At 52.5% G+C, this 17,046-nt stretch overlaps 3 protein-coding genes across 3 annotated transcripts; 1 reads left to right on the top strand and 2 right to left on the bottom strand.

The window, feature by feature from the left end:
- The first annotated feature begins 1,913 nt into the window (after nt 1-1,913).
- Nucleotides 1,914-8,005, top strand: Pgghg (protein-glucosylgalactosylhydroxylysine glucosidase). Its single transcript, XM_021168613.3, is given in 15 exon segments — nt 1,914-2,008; nt 2,658-2,938; nt 3,380-3,590; nt 3,671-4,106; nt 5,012-5,131; nt 5,318-5,449; nt 5,595-5,706; nt 5,812-5,884; nt 5,982-6,118; nt 6,240-6,373; nt 6,467-6,562; nt 6,685-6,782; nt 6,856-7,067; nt 7,143-7,190; nt 7,193-8,005. Coding segments are annotated over 14 exon segments (2,100 nt in total). The 5' UTR covers nt 1,914-2,008; nt 2,658-2,682; the 3' UTR covers nt 7,228-8,005.
- A 1,347-nt stretch (nt 8,006-9,352) lies between these two features.
- On the bottom strand, nt 9,353-10,748 carry Ifitm5 (interferon induced transmembrane protein 5). The gene is made up of 2 exons (XM_021169091.3): nt 10,375-10,748; nt 9,353-9,797 (listed from the first exon to the last, which is right to left on the bottom strand). Exons 1-2 carry the CDS (start codon nt 10,564-10,566, stop codon nt 9,585-9,587), a joined length of 405 nt encoding a protein of 134 aa, XP_021024750.1. The 5' UTR covers nt 10,567-10,748; the 3' UTR covers nt 9,353-9,584.
- Nucleotides 10,749-15,451: 4,703 nt separating this feature from the next.
- On the bottom strand, nt 15,452-16,620 carry LOC110298553 (interferon-induced transmembrane protein 2). The gene is made up of 2 exons (XM_021167874.3): nt 16,270-16,620; nt 15,452-15,789 (listed from the first exon to the last, which is right to left on the bottom strand). Exons 1-2 carry the CDS (start codon nt 16,513-16,515, stop codon nt 15,601-15,603), a joined length of 435 nt encoding a protein of 144 aa, XP_021023533.1. The 5' UTR covers nt 16,516-16,620; the 3' UTR covers nt 15,452-15,600.
- Nucleotides 16,621-17,046: the final 426 nt, after the last annotated feature.

Genomic DNA, 17,046 nt, shown 5'->3' with positions numbered 1-17,046 from the left:
GACGGAGAGGGAGAGGGAGGAGGAGAGTGAGGGAGAGCAAGAGAGCAGTCCTGTCACCTAGCAGCGCTGGCCTTTGCTAGGTCCCTGGGAGGAGCCTAGTGGAAGCCAGCTAGCTAGGGAAAGCTCATGGGGCCCCTCCCCTAGATGAAGAGCTACAATCAATTAACTATTGCAGGAGGGAGAATTAGTCTTCCCCAGGGATGAGCCTCTTTTAGACCTGGGGGAGGAGGAGGGGGGAGGGATGGAAACAAACAATTCCTGAGTGTCTGATTAAAGCAAGCTGTATTTACAACTGGCCAGCTGGCTGTCTCTCCTAAAGTCAGGATTTCAGAGAGCAGCCCCTCACTGGCTTTTGAGGTTCCTTTTATGGAGAAAGGTTGGGGCTGATAGAAAACAGATGTCAGGATAATTGGCTGTTAGAAAGGAGGCAATAAAAATAAGTGCAAGAAAACATCACGTGGAAAGGGAGTCATCAAGGTATCTAGGAAGACATTTTCATAAGGCAAAAGGATAACCGTATCACAGGTTCGGGAGTTTAGCAAGGCAAAGGGGTGGGCACACATGATGGAGTCACAAGTTCAGCACAGGTTGGAAAACAAGGTTTGCAGGATGCATTAGGCTTAAGAAACAGAAACGGATTCTTGTGGGAGACTTAATAACAATGTGTAACAATGTGGCTCTTTAACATCAACCTGGCACCTGTTCTGGTTTACACCTCCTATTGGTGTTCCAGTACCAAGTGGCCAGCCCCATAAACATATACTCACTCAAATGCAGCCCCATAAACATATACTCAAATGCAACACTGAACAGACTCAAAGGTGGTGTTTATCTATTTATTCCTTATATGTATATGTAACAACAAGAGTCCCAGGGGTTGGAGAGATGGCTCAGTGGTTAAGAGCACTGGCTGTTCTTCTGGAGGTCCTGAGTTCAATTCCCAACAACCACATGGTGGCTTACAATCATCTGCAATAAGTTCTGATGTCCTCTTCTAACATGGAAGTGAACGTGCAGATAGAGCACTCATTTACATAAAAACACACATTTAAAAAGAAAAAAGAAAAAAGAAACTCTTCAAAAAAAATACTCGCTCCCACCCACAGAGCCTTCTTACACCCGGATCCCCGCACTGAGTGGAGAGGGCAGCAGTGAGTTACAAAAACAGCCCACACTCTTCTCCAACCCTCCCTCACCTGTGCCTGGCAATGGTGGCGCACTCCTTTAATCCCAGCACTTGGGAGGTAGAGGCAGTTGGATTTCTGAGTTTGAGGCCAGCCTGGTCTACAGAGTGAGTTCCAGGACAGCCAGGACTACACAGAGAAACCCTGTCTGGAACCCCCCCCTCCCAAAAAAAGAGAGATCCTGTGAATGTGGGTGGGACATACATGGGAGGAGTAGGAGGAAATGGTGTAACTATATTTTAATTAAATCAAAATAAATAAATACTGCTCAGTGTAGTGTGCACATCTTTAACCCTAACACTGAGGAGGCAGAAGTAGGTTGGAGCTCTGTGAGTTTGAGGACAGCTGGGTTTGCATACCAAGTTCCAGGCCAACCACTCAAAAATAGGATAAAACATAAAAATGAAATTATTTCCCTAAATAGGAAAGGTCCCGTGAGCTAAGAGGAAAGTCTGAAAAGCATTCGGCTGTGGAACTTTTACACAGCACCCACCTCTTTCAGGTTTGCATGAGGTAGGCTTTTCTTACACGCGTCCTGTTCCTTAAATAGCCAGGGTCCTTTCTAGTCACTAAACGTCACTGTAGAGTGGGATCTCAGGTCTATCCCAGCCTTGCATACATCTTAGAGCCAAAGCTCAACTAACCCCTAGTCCTATTGCGTGGTCTCTTCCCCAAAACCATGACAGTTTCCCAGGTCCCGCCTAAACTCAGACCCGCCCACCTGCCACGCGGCAGGGCCGCTTCTTCTTCCTGCCGCCGGGGGCAGCTCGCACCCACAGAGCCTTCTTACACCCGGATCCCCGCACTGAGTGGAGAGGGCAGGGGTGAGTTACAAAAAGAGCCCACACTCTTCTCCAACCCGCCCTCACCCTCTTTCACCGAGTACTCTGAACTCTTTTTCGTCCCTTTATTCCCTAGTCTCTCTTCCCGACAACCCGCGATCGACCCCCCTCTCCGCACCCCACCCCTACACGGGCTTCCTCTTTCCATTTCCCGGGCAAGTCCCGCTACTCCCCAGTTGCGGACCCACCCCACCCCACCCCATCGTCATCATCCACCCCATCCGGTTCCTCCTCCCCAATCCCAACGCCTCTGCTTGCTGTCCCTCTCCAAATCTCCGGGTTCCTCTTCCTCCACCGTCCGACCTCACCCTCCCTGAGGATTTAGGGCCCGCGCAGAACTCCCTGATTCCTTCCTCAGCAGTTCTTACTTCAGGAAGCTGGCTCAGGAGCTCACAAGAGGGAGGTCGGCGGTGGGTGCTGAGGGAACTTGTTTACAGATTCAGTTGAGTTCCTGGCAGTCTTCTTAATTTAAGAATGTTCTTGGTACCCGCAACCCTTACTTAGGGTAGCTACCCAGCTAGGCCCCTACTCCCCTCACCAACGCCTGTGGGGATTGGCCAAGTTTGAGGGTTTACTGTCAGTGTGCATGCGGAGGGAAGTCCAGCTAGTCACTGTTAACTGTCTCCTCCAGGCCGTCTGGACTGAGGCAGCTTTCCATGGACTGCTCTGAAGATGACCCGACCATATTCAGTGCCCACTGTCTGCCCAGTGACCCCAGGCTCTGGGCCACTGTAACGAACTCATACCTAGGTACACGTGTGTATCGTGACACCATCCATATAAATGGTGTATACAATGGAGCTGGCGGGGACACTCACCGGGCCATTCTGCCCAGCCCCCTCAATGTCCAGCTGGAGGCCCCTGCAGGGACAGAACAGCTGACAGAGACCTTTACCCTGGACACCAACACAGGTTAGCTGTCACCAACCCGTGCCAACCTATCGCTCTGGGGGAGAGGGACTCCTCACTTATCCATGAAGCTGGGAAAGGGGCCGCAACCACCAGTGTGTGCCTCAGGCCCGTAACCTTGGCACTGGTACCAGGAAGGTTGAGGCAGGAAGAGGGAGAGTTGGAGCTCAGCCGCCAGTACACTTTAAGACGCATCTCAAAAATATGTAAACAAATGGCCTTTAATTTAAGGAAGAAGAAGAAGAAGAAGAAAAAAAAAACATGAAAAAGCCGCCTCCCAAAATGAGGCCTCTGTGGTTGGTCTTGCTTTCTTTTCATCTGGGTGGGCCCACTCCACAGTGGGGAGAGGCAGCCTGAGGTCTGAAGGACCCCACTCCCAGCCCAGGAAGGTAATGGTACTCTGTGGTATTAAGAGTGTGACTGCCTTTCCCCAACCCTCCCTAGGTTCCTTCCTCCACACCCTGGAAGGCCCCAGCTTCCGGGCTTCCCAGCGGATCTATGCTCACCGTGTGTTACCCCATGTCCTGGTCTTCAGCGTGTCCATTGCACGCTTGACCACAGGGAACAAGTCCATCACAGTGCCGTTACAGGCAGACTTCTCCCCAGAAAGCCCAGACCTGGACCTGCATGTGGGGCCTGACTTCCAGGGACTCCGGTAAGAATTACACTGGGTAAATCTAGGTAGCCCAGAAAGCAGAGTGAGTCCTTTCTTAAGACTCAGCTATGCCCTTGCAGGTACCTGCATGGTCACATACTTAACCCTGAGCAGCCTGGAGAGCCACAGCAGGAAGTGCATATGCTATGGATGCCTGTCCCCCCAGCCTTGACCCTTGGGGAAGAGGAGAAGGACAGGACCTGGGAGTTTCTGACTGTTGTGGGTAGCAGCCAGGCTGAAGCCCAGGACTGCTTTGCTGAGGCCCTACAGCTGCAGACCAGGGGTGTTCTGTATACAATCCATGCAGACTCCTGGGGCCAGCTCTGGGCAGGCTGTGGCCTGGATGTGGCTGGGCCCCTGGCCCTACGCCAGGCCCTTCGTGGCTCTCTCTATTACCTGTTCAGTGAGCTTCCCCAGCCTGGCACTCAAGGATTCATCAGCCATGGGCTTAGCCCCGGAGGCCTCTCCAATGGGAGTCAGGAAGAATGCTACTGGGGCCATATCTTCTGGGATCAGGTACATCCTACCCTGCACTGGTTACACAGGGGGAGTTGCATGCAAAGATTCTGGGCATTGCCTTTGCACTACCTGAGATCAAGACCAAACATGGGAGCTCTAGATAGGAGGGCTTCCTGGAAGAGGTGATTTCTCAGAAGAAAGGTGTGTGGGAATGTGGTAGAAAAGAGTGATCCAGGTTAGAGCAACAGAAGGCGCAAAGGCTGAGGGTCTGCAACATTTGAAGGCAGAGAAGGAGCCTCACAGCTGGCTAAGACCACCAGAGCCTCAGAGTGAGCCGGGTGCAAGCCTGGAGCTTACTAAAGGACTGGGAAAACCATAGAAGAATGATACAAGGAGAGATACAGTCTGGGAAGATCTGGGACTGTCAGGAGCAGCTGGGTGCGGGGAAGCAAGGGCTGGAGAAGGCAGTGCTGAGGTGGTAGCCTATGGAGATCAGCAGCCACTGCGTGAGGGAATAGCGAGAGGGAAGGCTCGAGGCCACTCCCGTCTGACACCTTGTGAAGTCTGCACAGTGGCCCATTTGACAGATGAAGTCAAAGAAAGCTGAGGTCAGGCAGCCAGAGAGCAAGCTCTCCCTAGAGACCTGATGCAAACTAGTGCCCGTGAGCTTCTCCTGATACTGTCCGGATTGAGGACCAGACCTCTGGGCTGTCTAGGCTGAAAAGATAGCGCTGGAGTGGGCAAGCTGGGGAGGCCCCAGGTGGGTGTGGGTGAGCATGAAATGAGGGGCCCAGGGAGAGGCAAAGGGATAGCCAGAGGGTAGGGATGGAGGAAGCCCCCAGCTGCCTGCTTGGCTGTATGTTGGTTGGAAGCCTTGGCAGGGTTGAATGTGGGCAGTCCGTAAGAGTAAGGGAGGGAGAAGGTATGGACTCCTGTTTATCCTCAAATGGTTCATCCCTCAGGACATCTGGATGTTCCCAAATATTTTGATGTTCCACCCAGAAGCCGCCAGGGCCATCCTAGAGTACCGAGTCCGTACACTGGGAGGAGCCCTGAAGAATGCCCAGAACCTGGGCTACCAGGTAATGAATGGGGCCTGGGTACCATCCCATAAGCCCCTGCCCCAAGGTCTTCCCAGTGCCATTCAGTGCCCATGAGAGCCCCATACCTCCTCTTTCCTTTCCTCCACAAAGGATTGCCCCTCTGGTAGGACTGGACCGCCTCCTCCCCAAATCAAGACCTGACCATCCCATCCTCTTTCTTCACAGGGAGCCAAGTTTGCCTGGGAGAGTGCAAGCACTGGCCTGGAGGTCTGCCCTGAGGACATTTATGGAACTCAAGAGATCCATATCAATGGGGCTGTGGTCTTGGCCTTTCAGCTGTATTACTACTACACTCAGGTGAGGCACTGTCTCGCACCTCACCTCAGGCCACACTCCACCCCAGGACCCTAGGAAGCTGTGTGAAGAGGGACTTTGGAAGCCAGGCACAGTGGCCCTCTTCCGTGGGTCGTGCCTGGCCTTTTGCCCTGTTCTCATTCTCCAGGACTTGAAGCTCTTCCAAGAGGATGGTGGCTGGGATGTGGTCAGTTCTGTGGCTGAGTTTTGGTGCAGCCGTGTAGAATGGAGCTCCCAGGACAAGATGTACCACCTGAAAGGTGAGGACCCGGGGGCATAGTGCCCAGCTCACCATGGGCTTACCATGGAACGACAAGTCCTGAGCCCCTGCACTAACTGTCATGTGGCCCTGTGTGACCGACCAGGAGTCATGCCCCCTGATGAGTACCATTCAGGAGTCAACAACTCTGTCTACACCAATGTCCTGGTCCAAAACAGGTCAGACATATAACTTGCCCTTCACTTACCCATAGCCTCAGCATGGCTGACAAGGCCCAGTCAGAAGCCATGCAACTGTGGTTTGTCCCCTCACCAGCCTGCACTTCGCTGCTGCTTTGGCCAAGGACTTGGGTTTGCCTATCGGCAAACAGTGGCTGGAGGTGGCTGATAGGATCAAGATACCATTTGACTCTGAGCAGAACTTCCACCCTGAGTTTGATGGCTATGAGCGTGGTGAGTGGTACTGACTCTTGTAAAGGCCCTTGCTTGGTCAGCTCCCCCACCCCCACTCACCCTGGCACACTCTCATCTCTTTGACCAATAACCTATCCTGCTACCCCTTCCCCCAAATCAGGAGAAGAGGTGAAGCAGGCAGATGTTGTGCTCCTGGGGTACCCAGTCCCCTTTCCCCTGACACCTGACATCCGAAGGAAAAACTTGGAGACTTATGAGGCTGTGACATCCCCCCGGGGCCCTGCCATGACCTGGGTGAGGAGCCTGCCGGGTCGTCTTGCCCCATGGTCCTCACCTGCCTTCCCACGTGGTGGGTCTAACCACTTCCTATTTGAATTCTGATCTCAGAGCATGTTTGCTGTGGGCTGGATGGAACTGAGGGACCCCTCAAGGGCTCAGGTTCATCTGAGCAGGAGTTTTGCCAATGTCACTGAGCCCTTCAAGGTCAGTCTCACTCCTACCCACCACCCACTGCCTCGATCTTCTCCCACTGTGGTAGTCTCAGCAGGGTAAGGCTTGACCCTAGGGTAATAGCCTCAGGTGACAGCCACCCTCTCTGCCTGCAGGTGTGGACGGAGAATGCAGACGGGTCTGGTGCAGTGAACTTCTTGACAGGCATGGGGGGCTTCCTGCAGGCAGCACTCTTCGGGTGCACAGGATTCAGGTGAGTGTGGTGACCAGAGACTAGCCGTGAATTCCCACTTGTCCCAACCCTCTTCACACAGCTCTCCCCACAGGATCACTGAGGCAGGTGTGACCTTTGACCCCCTGTGTCCAGACCTGGTGTCCAGAGTATCTGTCTCTGGTATCTCCTACCTGGGGAACAAACTTAACTTCGCCTTTTCCAAGGACTCAGTGACACTTGAGGTCACAGCCCGTGCAGAGCCCTGGGCACCCCCACTAGAAGCTGAGCTGTGGCCATCGCTGGCCCGCCTTCCCCTGATACCAGGTAGGGAAAAGCCTTTGGGCATGTGACCCAGATGTCTTGGTCCATGTCCTCAAGGATTAACCCTCTCTCTTGCAGGACAGAAGGTCTCCTTTTCCCACTCAGCTGGCCGGATACAAAGGTCATCCTCATAGCTGCCCAGAAATTCTTCAGTGTTTCCTGATAGGAGTTTTGGCATTGGAAGTCCCTTTCAGTACCTCTGGGACACTCTTTTGCCTTCAACTGCATCCCCAACCTCACAACCTCTCAGTCTGGATCCAGCCCTGAACCAGTAAGGTTACAGGGTGTTCCTTCTGTCCCTTCCCCTCCTCACCCTCTCTCCAGTCTTGGGCTCTCTAGAGCCTCACAGATCCTTTGTTTGGGGCTGACCGCAGCACCACCCCCCCTTATCTCCCCATCTTACTGTCTCTCTAGGCCTTAACTTCCTGTTCACACCTCTGTTCTCTGGGAAACTCTGGTCAGCAGGCTAGGTGGGAAGTGGCCAGTGGCTTTGCTCAGAAGTGAGTCACACAGTCAGGGGCTTAGCTACAGGAGTTTCTTGTGGCAGGCAGTTGACACCAGGTAGGGCTAGCCAAGTGCTCTGAGGGTTTGTGGCTTTGAACTTCCTAGTCTTTGATTCCTTTCTGATGTCAGATGGTATCTAGCGTACTGGGCTAGGGTGAGAGCTGTCCTTAACCACTCAGCCTGTGAAAAGGAAGGCAGTGTTATCACAGGACAAGGTAGATGAAGTCAGACTGGCGACCAGAGGGAATGGAGTCAGATGGACAGGGTTCCAGGCCATGGTCTTGGCCATCAGTGCTGAGCAGCTGCGTGACCTTCGCTTCCATTCTTAGTGTTTATCCAGAACAAGGTTCATAGCGTAGGACCACGATCCTGGTAAACCCTGTACTCCTGTACCAAGCCAACTTGGCCAATTAAAGTCAGTGCTGGCAAAGGCTGAAGTCAGAGTGTGTGATGGATTCATGTCCCTCTGCACCGGGGGGCTGAATGCTGATCTGATTTCAAAGCTTAGGGACAACGTGGGGCTCTTGTGTCTGTCTCCCTTCACCTTCTTTATGTTGGGCCAGGAGCTACCCTGGCAGAAGTGGATGCTCATCTGTTGCCTCAAAGACAGGACTGGGCATGGGCATTGACAGGTTGCTTGGTGGCACTGCGCTCAATAGAGGTAGCCCAGCACCTGGGTGTGCGTTCTACCTGTGTGTATGTGGTCACTTCTGTGCGTGTGGTATGGTAAGCTTCTGGGGTCGTGGAGGGTGACAGAGCTGGGCACAGCTGATCGGGTCTAGCCTAGCAGTCTGGGGCAAGGGAAGCTGCTGCTTCCACCTCACTGACTCAACCACACGCTGTTCTTAGGGCTGGGGGCACAAACCAGGCAATCCCTCATTATAGATGGTGTCTGGCAAAATATCCCGTGTTTGGGGACATCTACTCAGGAACACACAAGTCCCTGTAGCCAGCAGGAGTTGACCTTCTCGTGAACTAGACCAGGGGCTCACAGTCAGCACACTGTCTCCATCTTTATCTAAGCACACTGTCCTTGTCTCTGCTCCATAACAGGACTAGTAACCCGCAGTAGCTTCCTCCCCAGCCCCAAACACACGCAGGTCAGCAAAAGGTCTTATCTCTTAGGCTTGGCTCAGAACACTGTCAGTAGCTCGGAACTCCTCAAGGTCGGCTGTTGGCTACAGGCATGGAACAGGATGCAGGACTGCCTAAAGTCTCTTAAGTCGGACAGCTAGGCAGAGACCTCCGTGGAAGCCAAGGGCATGTGACACACAGAGAAGAGAAGTGACTTGAGAATATTCACTTAGTGCCACTGCCTGTCTGCCTCTGACCATGTGTGAGTGGAAGAAAATGAGGGAAGCAGGCTGTAAATGTCTGTGTGTCTGTGTGGATCATGTTGCTGTCCTCTGTGAGTCCAGTATCCAGTCCCGCATAGGAAATGGCCCCTGTCTGCCTTCCGCACAGTCCAAGAAGACCACTGTGGCAGATGAGGAGTCAGGGCACACCCTCACATATTCTCGGACACAGCCCATCAAACCACAGGGCAGTGGGAATCAAAGGCCTGCATTCCCGAACTTCATCCTAAAATACTTAGGCTCCTCCACCCCAGAAGCCACAGGCCGCTAAGCAAAAGCAGTCGGACAGCCAAGCTAACAGAATAAGATGACTGGGGTTGGCCAGATGAGTTGGTGCTGGGGCTCCCTACACAACTACCACCAGGAAAGGAAGAGCCCACACATTTCTGGAATCTGCCACTTTTAATTGTGAACAGAGGCTCGGCCTGGTAAGTGGGGAAAGGGACAAAGCCAGGCACTGAGGACCCTCTAGGTTATAGGTTAAGTCTGAGGGATCTGAGCAGGTCAGCATCGAATACACCTCGTGGACAAGAGGGTGGCCTCTGAGGTCACAGCTGGGCAGGGATCGAGGTGCTATAGTAGGCTATAACTCCCAGGAGCTGGTGTTGGGCACAGCTGACTTGACATGGTTGTCCTCGGCTCAGGGACAGGCTCGGAACTCTTAGTTATAGTCCTCCTCATCAAACTTGGTGCTGAAGAAAGCTGCAGAGTCTTTGGCTAGCTTGGACAGGTGCAAGGCGCCAGTCACCACCAGTCCCAGGAGCAGCAATGGGGGCACCAATGTCCACATTGCAGCCAGGATGTTGTAGCACTTGGCTTTGGAGCCAAACTGCCTTGCAGCCTCCAGGTTCCCAGCCATCTTCTGGTCTCGGGCCTGCAGGGCAGCACCAGAACCAAGATGTTAACATGTTCATGGTGTCTAGAGGACCTCCCCTCCCCCCAGAGCAACTGTAGAGCACAGGCTAAACTCTAAATCTTGAAGGAGGACTCTGGCTCGAGAAGACATATCCCTGGGCTGGACCTAGTCCCTTCACAGGCACAGTTTGGCCTTTGGCAGGGTCCTAACCAGATAGTCTCAGCATAAATAAAGGCTGCAGATAGAGATTCAGTGGCCATTCTGGGTCAGCAGCACCCTCTGAGAGCCTCCTGTGGGAGAGGAGTCCTATGGGAAACCAAGAACTCAGTGCTATTCAGGAACTACAGTGGGAATTCCTCTATGGGCAACCTTTAAGGACTTTGCCCTTTGAGGGAGACTATATAGCCAGGCCTTCCTTTCCTGTGAACAGTGCATACACCCCTTAACAGTCCCCAAACTTGGTGAAGTACTGTGGCTATGCCAACAGACACCCTCATATACTTTTCTTTTGAACACTACCCCCTCCTTCCCCGACTCCACATCACCTCCCCCCACGCCACACTCATTCTCCCATCCCAGAAGCCTTGAAGCCAACCTTGACAGAGTGGACCAGCGCCAGGAATCCAAGGCAGCACAGATTCAGGTACATCGTGCTAAAGACAGACCAGAGCATGTGGTCTCGTGGTGTAGGGCCAGGTGTTCCCATGGAGAGGGCTGTGTGGGCTGCAGCATCAGCCTTGCGGGATGATGGAGCCCGGGGGTCCTCACGGGGATATGAAGTGTCCATGGGTTCCAGCGCCGTGTCTTCCTAGCTGAGACTTGTCCTCTCTCTGAGCACCAGGCCTGCTTATAGCCCCTTGCTACCCTCCCTGGCTGGCCAGCTCCACCCGCTATATATATCACAAATTACAGCCTCAGCCTGCCAAATAGAGTGGCCCGCCCTTGCACCCCAGCGTCCCCCGCCCCTCTCAAAAGACCCCATCAAAGGCCCCTGCGCCACATGGGCAATGGCTGTAGACCACCCACCAGAGTCCCCCTGCTCTCTCTACTTCACAAAAGGCTGTCCCAAGGACACTGGCTGCAAACAGTTCCATGGTGGACACTAGGGCTGAGAAAATATGGGGCTGCATCAGTTTCAGGGAACAGCCAGAACTCTCTCCTCAGGTGTGGCTGTCCAGCAGCCATGGGTGAACTGGGTGACCTGAGAGGGGGGCTGGAGATGAAAAGGAATGGGGTGAGAGAGAAGGATGAAGCCAAGACAAAGTTTCTGATCAAGTCTCCAAGTTTAATTTTCATCACTGCGTTTACAGAGGGAAAGCCCACAGACCCCATGCTTTGTTTCAGCTGGATTATGTTGCAGAGCTAGCTCAGTGGGCAGTCCACTCCTGTAGGAAATTGCAAATGGAGTGAGGCCAAGGCTAGGCTGTAAAACCATTGTGAGTCGGTTTAGCCTACTCAAGGCTGGGGGTAGGGCACACTCAGGATCAGAGCTGCATATTCCCGCCAGAACTCAGACTCTAGGCTTTGACCACAGCCCCTGCAGACATGCATAAATGGGTCCGCAGATACGTAACTGCTAGAGATAAAGGCTAAGAAGAAGACAGCAGGCAGAGAGGAATAATGAAGGAGACTGGCCCCCTTCCCACTGCACACTGTAGGAGGCTCCTCCCCACTCCCTGTAACGGGCACTCTGCTGCTCCTGGGCAAGTCGATCCTCTTCAGTCTCCTTAGCTGTTAGTCCTGCCTTTCCCAGTCCTAAAAATGTGAGTGGAATCGTTTCCTTGAGGGCTCAGATACTTGCATGTGCCAAGAACTCAATGCATGTCCGGCAGGAAGTCTAACTCCAGGCTCGCATGCCAAGAGCCTCCTCCGTAAAGGGGACCTCAGTGTCTTCCCAGCTCAGATCCTGAGCAAGAGCTAAATCCTCCTTCACACCACCACTGCCCAGCCTCCCTCAGCCGCTCCTGCTCACGCTCACTCGGATCAATAAACAAGCGAGCAGTGCAGGGCCCTCGGGATGGTACATGAACATGGAGGGAGGACCCCTGACCTGATGTAAGGAGGCTGCAGTGGGCAGGGAGGATGACAGGGACCTAGTCAGAGCATCTGGCTCCCAGATGACTTTTTCCAAGGCCCCTTGTCATTTGATCTCCTCCAGTCTGAGGACAGATGGGTAATATTTGGAGCCCAGACCCATACCTGCTGCACTAAGTGCCCATACATCAGTGCCTTGGTCTTCACCATCTGTGTAGGTACTGTTTCTGCCCCTTCTGTTAATCTCAGAGACCTCTTTTTAAAAATATTTTTATATTTTTAATTATATATATGAGGGCGGGGTGTGTATGTACCTATGAGTGCAGATGCCCACAGAGGTAGTGTTGAATTTCTAGAGCTGCAGTTACAGGTGAGCCACCGGAAGTGGATACTAGTAATCAACCTGGGTCCTCTGTAAGAGTAGCATATACTCATAACTGCTGAGCCATCTGCCCAGCCCTCCTTACAGAGGACAGGTCTGCCCTCTGTCCTGCCCTAGCTTCCTCTTGAGGTGAGTTAGAGAAGGCACAAGGAGAACAAGAGCAAGCTGTCGTGGTGGGGCTGACAAACTCAGACCTGGCTTCCCCCAGGACATGTGACTACTCAGGAAAACATGACCATCCCAGACTAAGCAGATGAGCTCCACCTAGCCTTTGCTTCATTATAACCGTATCTTCATAGCCTCAGAATTATAAAATCTCTCACTCCCATTATGCCTGAGGACAAAGGAGGGATGGGACTGTACTGGAGAAAAAAAAAAAAAAAAAAAAAAAACAAAACCCTGACATCTCAGGGATTTCCCTCCTATTACCCCACCTTAACTCGTGACTAATCAATTCATTTCCCCCAATAAAGGTTTAGCCATAGGCCAAGAACGGTGGCACACACCTTTAATCCCACTACCCAGAGGCAGAGCATGTGGATCTCTGTGGGTTTGTGGCCAGTGTAGTCCACATAGTTCTAGACCAGACCCCTGCCTTAAAAGAGAGGGAGAGAGAGAGGAGGGGGAGAAAGAGAGGGAGGGAGGAAGGGAATGAGGGAGGAGGGGGAGGGAGGGAACGAGGAGGAGAGAGAGAATATAAATTTTCAAAAACCCAGCAGTTGAAACTATCCAGAAGCCTCCTCCCAGCCTTTGATTACATCCCTCTACCCAAAGTGTAACTTCTTCCCAGTGCTCTTCCGGTTCCTGACGGTGCCAAGAACCTAGAAACACTGAGGTCTCAGCCATGTATCTTGAGAGCTCCCCAGTCTTCACTCACCAGCAGCAGATGCTCCACAGATGCGACACCCCCTGACACCTAGACCCTTACTGCATCACAGATATTACACTTACACATCTGTCCAGTGAGACTTTGTAAAACACATCTGGTTCTAAGTGTGGTGTATCAACCTCTACTGTTACCTCCACCACTGTCCTGTTGCTATCTGACTGAGGGGAGGAGGACCCATTTTCTGGCCTCCTGCTTGGGGCAGATGGAACCATTGTGAGAGTAAGGGAGCACTGAGGTCTACTTTAAGAATACACTGTGTAGGGCTGGTGAGATGGCTCAGTGGGTAAGAGCACCCGACTGCTCTTCCGAAGGTCCAGAGTTCAAATCCCAGCAACCACATGGTGGCTCACAACCACCCGAAATGAGATCTGATGCCCTCTTCTGGTGTGTCTGAAGACAGCTACAGTGTACTTACATATAGTAAATAAATAAATCTTTAAAAAAAAAAAAGAATACACTGTGTCTAAATTTTCTAGGCTCTAGAGCACCCTGTCTGACTCTTGGGGAATGAGAACAGGGCTGGCCCTGAGAGATGGATGGGCCCTGGCACCTTCAGAAGCAGTTGATGACACCCTGGTCCTTGTCTATCCTCTGGCCCATGACATGCTTTCTGTCCCCTGAGCATTGCCCACTCTTCTATGGGGCTGGTTGTAGAATCATCCAGTAGCAGGTTGGCAGAGCAACATCCTCAGCTCTAGGTCCACTGCAGAAGCCAAATATCAAGACTCGTGACATGGTGACAGATAGGACAGACCCCGAAGTCTCAGGACCGAATCCCTGAACTCGAACTCGAGTATCTGTTCTTCCTCATGGTGGAGGAACTGCCCTGGGCCCAATAAAGTTCCTAGGCCTCTGGACACCCAGGGTATTAGGATAATAGCAGATGAGTTCTCTTCCCAAGAGGTTCCCGAGGCTTCAGGAAGGTCTTGAGGTCATGTTCTGTTTAATTCCTTCCTGTGGACTGTAACCCTCCGTCCGAATGCACAGCCTGTCCTAAGTCTTCCTGCTGATCCACCACCCAGTTCCCCTGGTCCCTTCCTGCCATGCGTGCATCCATGAGAATGAAAAGCACCCCTCCTCCTGGAAACTCTCACCAACTCGGAATCAAGAATCCCAACATAATTAACATTTTCTGAAACCTGCCATTTTCTAGAGATCTCACCAGAGACTCTCTGCAAAGCCCAAGCAGCTCCTGGTTTTCCCTTATCAGGGTGGTCCCCATCCAAAGTCCCTGCAGTCACTCTATAGCCTCGGCTACGGAACGAGGAGAGAATAGTTTCTTAGCACCCTGTTAAGCAATGAGATTCTAAAATGCTTCCCCAAATCCTATATACAGTCATCCCTAAAACACTTAGCAGTGACCCCTCAGAAGCCCACACTCCTACTCCTGGGTGTGCTTTATATTTTACCATGGGCACTATTTTGAATAAGCTCCAACTTCTGCCTACAATTTGGGAAATTCTCTTATGTCAAAAGCACGTTGAGATTTCTAAAAGATTAAAGGAACTCCCCAAACTGGCATGACATAGAAAGAAGCTGACCCCCTTCCTGGCAGCTGCTCTTACTTCCTGTTAAAAACCATACTTCTAATAAAAAACAAACACCACAGGCCTTCCCCTTGCTGAAGCCGCACAGGGCCTTCACCTGCACCTCTACGGTAGGGATCACTGTGCCACGCCCAGGATTTTAGATACATTCAAATCATCATGGTGGTTAGGGGAGCAAGGAGCATTTGGACAGGACCCAAATCCTGCAGACACTGGAAGCCCAGTCTGACTTTTTGGTGCCAGCCTTGGGTAAGCAGAAAGAAGTATCCTTTAGAAGAAACTCCAGGGATGCACGGCATGTTAGCGGGGTGCCCAGGCAGACAGCCTCACCCCCAGGAGAGGTGGAACCTGGGAGCTGTGAGGCCAGCAGAACTGTCAGTTAGGTCCTCCTACGAGAAACCTTCATAAGCCTGAGTGTGGGGAAGTAAACAGTGAGGGCAGCAAACTTCACAGCACCCAACTTTTGTGTGCGGGCCAGCTCAGGAGCCTGAAGTCATATCCAAGAGGCCACCACAAAATGAGGACACATCTTGGCTAGGATTTCTTTTCCCTAAAAGTAAAGGACTCCGGGTGTCTTTCACTCCTAGACCGGAGCCTCCTTTGCCCAAAGTTCTGCACCCTTCCAGGGACCCCCGGGAGCATGGCCTCAGCGTTTGATGATCCTCGGATCCCCTCTGCCTGGATCAGGCAAAAAACCACAGGTTGGCTGCTGCCCATATCTGGAGACCAGAAGCCTGACAAGTTAAGGACGCTTGCTCTCCTCAGACAAAAAGGATGCAGGGTGAGCTCGGTACAGAACCAGAGAACAGTGAGTCACAGCCAGAGTTGCCACCCCGTGCACTTTATTGAATCCACTGTGGACAGATAGGTGAAGGTAACATTTGCTTATGCGTAGGGTAAAGGGTCGAGGGTTGAGCCTGGGGGCGGGGCGGGGGGCGGGGCAGATGTGGACCGTGAAGCACAGGGCAGCTAGAATCCAGAATGGGGTGTTCTTTGTGCAAACGACTGAAAGACTACCACAGAGGTGGTAGAGAAAATAATGATGCAGATAATGACCATAAGGATGCTGAAGATCAGGGAGCTGATATTCAGGCACTTGGCAGTGGAGGCGTAGGCCTGGGCTCCAATCACATCGCCCACCATCTTCCTGTCCCTAGACTGAAGGAAATTAGATGTAAGGAGCCCTGGAGCTGGCCAGCTGAGAGCCAGGTGCTCTGGCTCCATTTCCCCAATGCTCCCTGCCCACTGTCTCACTTCCTCCCGTCAGGAAACCCTCCCCTCTTTTCACACACACACACAAACACAAACTATACAGTAGACTCCAGCATTCGCTGCATACCCCACTTTCCACACAGATTAAGGCCCCAGTCTAAAGGGTGAAGGGGTGGGGAAAGTCTGGCCCCAGAGTCCCCAGGCAGTTTCATCCTGTGACTATCAGAAAGTCTCCAACACCAGAGACAGACAGACAGCGCGCACGCACACACACACACACACACACACAGAGGAAGGGTGCACACACACTTTCTTACAGAAAGGACCCCACACTCACACCTTGGTGCCATCTGAGTAGATGGAGCTTCAGGCTCACACACACCTTCTTACACCACCATCCCCTCCCACCCCCTCTAGCACACTCACCTTCACAGAGTAGGCATAGGCAATGAAGCCCAGGCAGCAGGCGTTGAAGAAGAGTGTATTGAACAGGGACCAGACCACATGGTCAGGCACCGACACCTCTCTGGGCATGTTGATCACGGTGGTCCTCACAACAGCTGAGTTGTTGGGTTCCCCCAGCTCAGTCACCCCGTACTCCTCTTTGATTGTCTCATAGCTTGGAGGAAGTCCGGCATTGGTGGGCAAGAAGGCTTGAGAATTGTGGCTCATGGTACTGACTCTGGAACAATCGCCCCGTCTGGAGGATGGCTGCTGCTATCCTGGTTCTGTAGACCCGCCCTTTCTCTAGCAATTTCCTTTTCCTGTTGGTGGGTTAGTCTCCAGAGGGCCTTACTGTGGGGAATTGGCTGGATACTGAAGTGGGCGGTACTTAGGCCTTGAGTATCAAATTACTTCAGGACTAGTTGACTGTTAAGGTACCTCTGAATAAACTTCCAGGGGTCAAGACTTGTCCCAGGGCTAAAACTTGTCTGAAGGTCTCCACGTCCTGCTTACAGTAGGCATACTAGAACTTCCCCCAGATCTAGTCTCCCCAGCCCCCTGCTCTCACACCCCTGGTACACCCCTAACCCAGCCTCACTGTGAGGGCCTCCTCTAAAAAACCCCAAGCACACACACCCCTAAACTAATCTGTTACAGGTGGGGGCTGGGGAGATCTGCAACTCAATGTTTCTTTGGCTGTCAGTTGGGGAAGGAGGAGCCTTCCAGCACAGGGCCTGGATGCTCCTGGCTAGCTAGGGA

This window comes from Mus caroli, unplaced genomic scaffold (genome assembly GCF_978045245.1).
Source record: "Mus caroli unplaced genomic scaffold, Mus_caroli_1 scaffold_8, whole genome shotgun sequence".
NCBI lineage: Eukaryota > Metazoa > Chordata > Mammalia > Rodentia > Muridae > Mus > Mus caroli.
This window is presented reverse-complemented; position numbering and strand designations above follow the sequence as displayed.

Bases quoted from the DNA above. Each gene is read 5' to 3' on its own strand.
- Ifitm5 (XM_021169091.3), bottom strand. From the start codon at position 10,566: ATGGACACTTCATATCCCCGTGAGGACCCCCGGGCTCCATCATCCCGC. The intron at 9,798-10,374 runs GTTGGCTTCAAG...GCTGCCCTGCAG, and splicing joins CGCTGGTCCACTCTGTCAAG to GCCCGAGACCAGAAGATGGC.
- LOC110298553 (XM_021167874.3), bottom strand. From the start codon at position 16,515: ATGAGCCACAATTCTCAAGCCTTCTTGCCCACCAATGCCGGACTTCCT. The intron at 15,790-16,269 runs GTGAGTGTGCTA...AATTTCCTTCAG, and splicing joins CCTATGCCTACTCTGTGAAG to TCTAGGGACAGGAAGATGGT.